This window comes from Triticum urartu, chromosome 3 (genome assembly GCF_003073215.2).
Source record: "Triticum urartu cultivar G1812 chromosome 3, Tu2.1, whole genome shotgun sequence".
NCBI lineage: Eukaryota > Viridiplantae > Streptophyta > Magnoliopsida > Poales > Poaceae > Triticum > Triticum urartu.
The window spans coordinates 466,168,148-466,174,690 of NC_053024.1; the positions used below are offsets into that span (position 1 = coordinate 466,168,148).

The following is a 6,543-nucleotide window of genomic DNA, read 5'->3' on the forward strand; positions in this document are numbered from 1 at the left end:
CTCCAAGGTGGACGACATACGTGATGCCTCATCCATGGCCTTGCATGAGACTTTACATGGCATGATGTCTCAAAAGGATGTGAGGGACGAGAACAAGCGGCAAAGAAAGGACGAGCAAATGAAGCAATACCTAGAGCTTCAACGAAAGAAGCTTGAGATGGAGGAGGCGGCCAAGAAGAGGAAGTCGATTTGGAGGAGGCGTCCCGGCAAAGGCAGCTCGACATCGAGGCCACCAATGTTACGGCCAGGCAGAGGCAGCTCGACATCGAGGCAACCAATGCCGCAACCAAACAAAGGAGGTGGCCCTTGCGATCATGAGCGTGGACTTGACCAAGATGAGCGAGAATGGTTCGAGGCCAGGCACAAGGAGATGTTCGACGTCGACGGCCTGAACTAGGTCGTCCGATCGACCGTGGTCGTTCTTTTTTGGAGGCCGGCATGGGTGCCGCCCGCTGGGCCGCTAGTTGTGTGCCGGCGAGACACACATTCGTTTTTTGAGGCTGGCTGTGTTGCCAGCCGCTGGCTCTGTTGCCGGCGAGGACGTGTAGGCCGCTGGCTCTATTGCCGGCGAGGACGTGTAGGCCGCTGGCTCTATTGCCGGCGTGAACTAGGGCCGCTGGCCTGAACTAGGGCTTGGTATTTTGAACGTTGTTATTTTTAAAATGAAGGCGGATAAAATGGGGCCAAAGGATGCGGCCGCGCGCTGGGGGCACGGCCACCGCATCCCAGAACAGGCTCGGACACGGCTCCATTGCCCTACCCAAACGGACAGATTTTGGGCAGAGCGGACGTCCGTTTGGAGTCGCGCGGTGGAGTTGGCCTAAACCCTAGCCGCTGCCGCCCCCAACAATCACCTCTTCCTCTACCCTTCTCGCTGCCTTAGGATGACGCTGGCAGAGGTAGGGTGGGTGCTTACCGTGTTTGTAATCACTTGATGCTGCATTATGAGTTAATAAAAAGCAAAATGTACTTTTTTATGGGAATCACTTTTGCTTTGTTTTGCTGGATTTTATTATTAGGTGGGTAAAATATTAGGTCACATATATACTGAAAGTTTAGGCCAAATCCATTTTGGATCACTTTAAAAAGAACAAAGAAATAAACATGGCCCCGTGAGTTTAGTAGAGAAACTGTACTGCATTCAGTAGGACGGCACTCATCACTGGAGCACCAAAGATTTGGAGCCTGCTTTTGCGTTTCAGCTGGAGACGCACCAACCAACACCCAAGGAGGGCAAGCAGTTCTTGCCGCACCACCACCAGCTACCGCACGGCAAAAGCCTCCACTCCACTCTCCCTACCGTCCCTAACCCCACACCATCATCACACCAGCACGAGTAGAGATGTAAAAGCTCGGCCGAAATGCGCCTCAAAAGCATCTCTTTCCCCCCTCTCATCTCCTCCCGGCATACTAATATATTTTGCAGGCCACCAATCAAATTCATCAAAAGGGGAGCCTACCGTTGCTAACATCAAAATACCCCTGCATTGTAATGTGCAGAGAGGACTAGAAGGCGTCCGCCCGGCTCTGCTGACCAACCTCCACTTCAGAATTTCCTCTTCCAGATCACGGGATTTTCTCCCTCCTCTTCTTCCGTCATTCTTCGTTGCTGGCATAGAATCTTGTCCCCATTCTCGCCGGTTTATTTCTTCGTAGGAGGGATTGAATTGGCTAGCCTAGCACAAATGCTGGTGTCCGGGAGAAGACGACTGCTCGTCCTGTGCACAAGCTTTGTGATTCTTTCGCTTCTCACGCTGCCGTCCGATGGCTCGTCGAATTCCACGGAGGATCTCGATCAAAGCCGCAACAAGACCGGGCATCCTCTCGAGGTAATCAGGGTGGTTTTCTTGCATCGAGTTTGTGGTTTTCAGATCACATGCACTCTAAGATACTTGGTTCTGGGTTACATTCGTTGGAGAACAAGGTCTTTCTTGGTTGTTTTCCTATTATTTAATACACTGCTAACAGCAACAAATCTCTCTCTCTCTCTCTCTCTCTCTTGCAGTTGACGCCTAGAACAGCATTTCAGCTCAAGCTACACGCATTGTTCCACTGGTCTTCTTTCGGACTCTTGATGCCTGTGGGGATATTGCTGGTCAGGATGTCGAGCAAATCAAAAAGCGGCAGATGCAGCAGAGTGCTCTTCTATTGCCATGTCATTTCTCAGGTTTGTATATCTTATATCCGAGAGATGTTTCTGTCTTTTTTTTCATGTTTCATGGCGCATCAGATTCATTTTTTCGTGCTCGGCTGGATTTGCAGATCGCGGCTGTACTTCTCGCTACTGGCGGCGCGGCTCTGTCCTTGATGAACTTTGAGAACTCCTTCAGTAACAGTCACCAGAGAGTAGGATTGGCATTGTATGGATTCATGTGGCTTCAGCCAATCATCGGTTTCTTCAGACCAGAAAGGTGAGAAAAACTAGTTTCATGTAGCACCTTGCATCCTTCTCATGTTTCATACAAAGTTCATACCTGAACCTGAATCCCATTTCCATCTCTACAGAGGTGTCAAGGGAAGGAGCCTGTGGTTCTTCTTCCACTGGCTCCTCGGCATCGCAGTTTGCGCCACTGGCATCGCAAATGTCTACTCTGGCCTCCGCACGTACCACAAGAGAACCGCTAAGAGCGTGAGCCTTTGGACCGGCCTCCTTACAGTTGAGATCTCCTTCCTAGCTTTTTTCTACCTCTTGATAGATAGGTGGAGCTACATGATCAAGCAAGGACATCTCCCGGTCGAGCAACTAAGACCAAACGATAATCACAGGACCTATCCTACAACTCTTCGGAAAGAGCTGGGCATGGTGCAAGAGTGAAGTCTTCAAATAAGAGAAGACAGAAGTCAGTGTGAAGATTGATGGATGTTGTGAGGTTGGTCAAGGGGAGATGGTAAATGCTACTAAATCCTCTGGTAACTTGCTTGGTTTGAGAAGTGTGCGTTTGAACAAGATTGTACAGCTTTTATACTTGTGTTGAGATTGTAGAGGATTGGAACCTCTGGTGTTGTAGCTTGAGAAGTGATTTTAGATCTTGTTTCAAGACACCATTTGAACAGCTTGTGGGAAGCAGTCAGATGCATCATTATATTTCTGATCATCAGGGAAGAAGAAATTATCAGAAGTTTCAGAACTGTGGTTGAAATGCACCTGTAGTCTTCATGTTCTTTGTGCAACAATTTCTTCAGGTTGTCAATATCAAAGCGTGCGCAACATTTCACGGTGCTAATTCTTATTTTTGGCCCTCCTTGTTGAGTTTAATATTGTATTGATGTTCCTTGTGGCTAATGGATAAAACACACTTATGCCATATCTTCTGCTTAATGGATAAAAACCTACATGCCCCATATACAAATTCTAACTATATATACAGACATACAATTCTCTGGCAGAGCCAAAGTACCTTCATGTGCATGAAAAAGTCTGAAGATGACCACTAAAAACCTCTTGGTTCATGGCAAGAGCTGGACATAACCAGTTAAGACAGCGATAGCTAAAATTGCGATAGGCGGCACGAGGACGAATGCACCGACAGTCGCGAAGAACACCGAGTCATTCCTCCCGCTAACCTTGGTGAGCATGGCCTGCCTCTTGATGTTCCTCCTCTGTGAGACAGTGAGGGTGTTGAGGGTCTTGAGGCCTTCCCTGAGCCTCTTGCCCAACGGGAGGGTGAATGTGAATTCGCCTCCCCTGTCACCGTACAGCGCTACCAGCTGCTCGCGGATGGTAGTGAGCACACGGGTTTCCGTAGCGGTTTCATTCTCTGAGCATGAGGGGATGTAATGTTGTTAGTTATCAATGAGAGAGGGGGTCAGGAACGTGAAGGAAGTATGGTGATTTTGTGGTATGGAAGGTACCGGTGCCATTAGGTGTGGAGGACGACGTCAGTTGCTCCAGGAGATCCAGCTGTGTACGTGCCGAAGAAACTTCAGAAGACGAGATGTCGGCGTCAGTAAACTGCTGATAACAACAACTGGTACCGTGGGAAGTTCAGAACAAGGATCCTAGCTATACATGGGGAATGTACTGATTACTTCTGATTTTTGGTTTGGATTTGCTAAGTAGATGGATTTAAAGCCTCTGCAGTCGAGCATAAATCGACAGAATCAGAGCATTGTGCCCACTATCTCGGTTAGATATCATCACAAACTACTGGATTTCTTTAGTCACGTGGTACGAAACACCAACATATAGGTCAGAGAGATACGCACTCTCTTCATTTCAATCCTGCCATCTTCGGCAGAGTGACCGTCTCGTTGTGCGCCTCTAATTTCCTCACACGATTGCACGGGTAACAGCGGCGGTGGTACGAGGGTTACGGACTTACAAAGCCACCAGCGGCAGCAATCGAGTCGGCGACGAAACCTTGATGGGAGGGTTGGTTAGGGAGCTGAGAGGCAGTACCTGAGACGCTCGGATCCTGTGTCGCGCCCTCGAATTCCTGGCGGGCAGCCCTGCAGCCGCCCAGCGATCTCGACGCGGGCGAGACCGACGCCTTGAGGGGCACCCTTGCGCTCTTCACGGCCGCCGCGTCCACCGCCTGGAGCCTCGTGGCGGAGGAAGGGGGGAAGCTGCACGCCATGAACCGACCGACGCAGGTTTCGTGGCTCTTGTCCAGTTGGACGAGGTGGAAGAAGGGTTCGTCTTGTTATTCGGCGTGGGCTGTGGTGGGAATTTTCCGCTTCGCGTTCCACCACAGAGGAAGCGACGCACGGCGCACCACACGTTCGAGCCTTCATGGTGGGCGGGCCCACAGAACAACATTCTGGAATCTGCTCACTTCGAGTTGGAAGCCTTTGGAGAGGGATCGGTTGGCAAAATTGATAAATTTGACATGTGAACGAAAAGAATTCGCAAAGTGAACTGTTATTGAAAAAAATTCACTCTGCTGACCTTTTTATGTAACGCCCGACATCTAGGCGCCACATTACACTATGTAGCACCTAATTGACAGACGTTACACACCTGACGAGCGTCGCACCTCAGACAGCCCAAAAATTACTAAGTCAGTATGCAACGCCTAAGAGCTAGACGCTACAATGTCTAGGCGTTGCACTAGTCCATATGCGCCGGTGCGGTGGTGCCGCGCTATGCCTAGCCAAAAACGTTTATGTGTATCATCAGTTTGCATGCATGGTTAATTGGTACATGCACATGTGATATACCTATGAGGCCCTAGGACACTGTTCCCCACAGCTTTACACAGCACACAAGCAGACAATGATGCCAGACAAAAATCTCAGGAACCCATGACACACTGTACCACAATTCCGACTTAGGCGCCTGAATCTCTCTCTCATGTGTCTTCACCAAGTGACACTTGCTAATAGAAATTTATGATTTACAACTTATTGTTTTTAAACACTTGGTCGAAATTGTTTGCATCATTTGTATACACATCTGCATGATGGGGAAAGAGTGTAATACTCCATCTGTTCCTAAATATTTGTCTTTCTATAGGTTTCAACAAGTGAATACATACAAAGCAAAGTGAGTGAATCTACACTCTAAAATATGTCTATATACATCCGTATTTGGTAACCATTTGAAATCTCTAGAAAGACAAATATTTAGAAACGAAGGGAGTAATACCGAACAAGGATACACGAATATGACTCATGCATGTGGGATCAGGTGTGCAGTGCGAGATAAAACTTCAGGGATTTTTCGTGGCTGATTCAAGGTATTTCTACAGCACACGGATACAGAAGATCCAATTAAAAAAAGCTGATTTTTTTTTTGAGGAACCGGCAGGAGCATTGCCTTTTCATATAAGAAGGAGAATAAAGTTTATGTACAAGAGTGTTCCGGTTTTCCAAGAGAAACCGGACAAAAACCCGTAGAAACTAATCAACCGATACCGGCTGCTACCTGTGCTCGGCCAAAAGCCAAAGTCCTTTGCTTGATGTCGTCGAAGGCAATAGCTGCTACCTCTATGTGCGTGAGGCGAGTTCCATTGAAGATGCGGCGGTTTCGCTCCTTCCAGATGTTCCAGATGGTGTAAAGGAAGCGGCCGCTCCGCCTTCTTCCGTCGTCCTTGGGCAAATTGGTGGTGAACGAATCCCACCAGTCCGAAATCCCCATCGAAGGGGGCAACATGGGCGTGGCCCCAGAATCCTCTCCCGTCCACACCTGGACGTGAGACCAAACTGCGGCGGCAAACGGGCAGTCCTTACAGAGATGAGTGGCCGTCTCCGGTGCCCCAAGGCAAAGGGGGCAGCGAGGGTCGTGCGGCCAGCCACGAACGGCTAGCATGTCGGCCGTGAGGATTTTTCCGTGGAGCACAAGCCAGGCGAAGAACTTGCATTTTGGCTCAGCGTGTGCCTCCCAAATCTTGGCTGGGGAAACCCTGGGATAGGATGCAGAGAACTGGGCCGCGTAGGCCGAAGCAGCAGAGTATATGCCATTTGGGGTCCACCGCCAAGTGATGGAGTCCTCCTGGTCCGGGTTCAACTCAACCTGAGAGATAGCTGATGCGAGGGCAATGAACTCCTGCAGATGGGTAGGCGATGAAAGATGGGCCACCGATTTGATCCAGTTCTCCTCCT

General features: G+C 49.3%; 1 protein-coding gene across 2 annotated transcripts; it reads left to right on the top strand.

The window, feature by feature from the left end:
* Window positions 1-312: 312 nt before the first annotated feature.
* On the top strand, window positions 313-3,224 carry LOC125544369 (cytochrome b561 domain-containing protein At4g18260-like). 2 transcript variants are annotated; one of them, XM_048708032.1, is made up of 5 exons: window positions 313-1,829; window positions 2,006-2,167; window positions 2,263-2,411; window positions 2,506-2,656; window positions 2,767-3,224. In XM_048708032.1, the coding sequence occupies exons 1-5, from the start codon at window positions 1,686-1,688 to the stop codon at window positions 2,848-2,850; spliced, it is 690 nt and encodes a 229-aa protein (XP_048563989.1). In that variant the 5' UTR covers window positions 313-1,685; the 3' UTR covers window positions 2,851-3,224. The 2 variants fall into 2 exon arrangements, with proteins under 2 accessions (XP_048563989.1, XP_048563988.1); XM_048708031.1 differs by having other exon boundaries at window positions 318-1,829; window positions 2,506-3,224.
* Window positions 3,225-6,543: the final 3,319 nt, after the last annotated feature.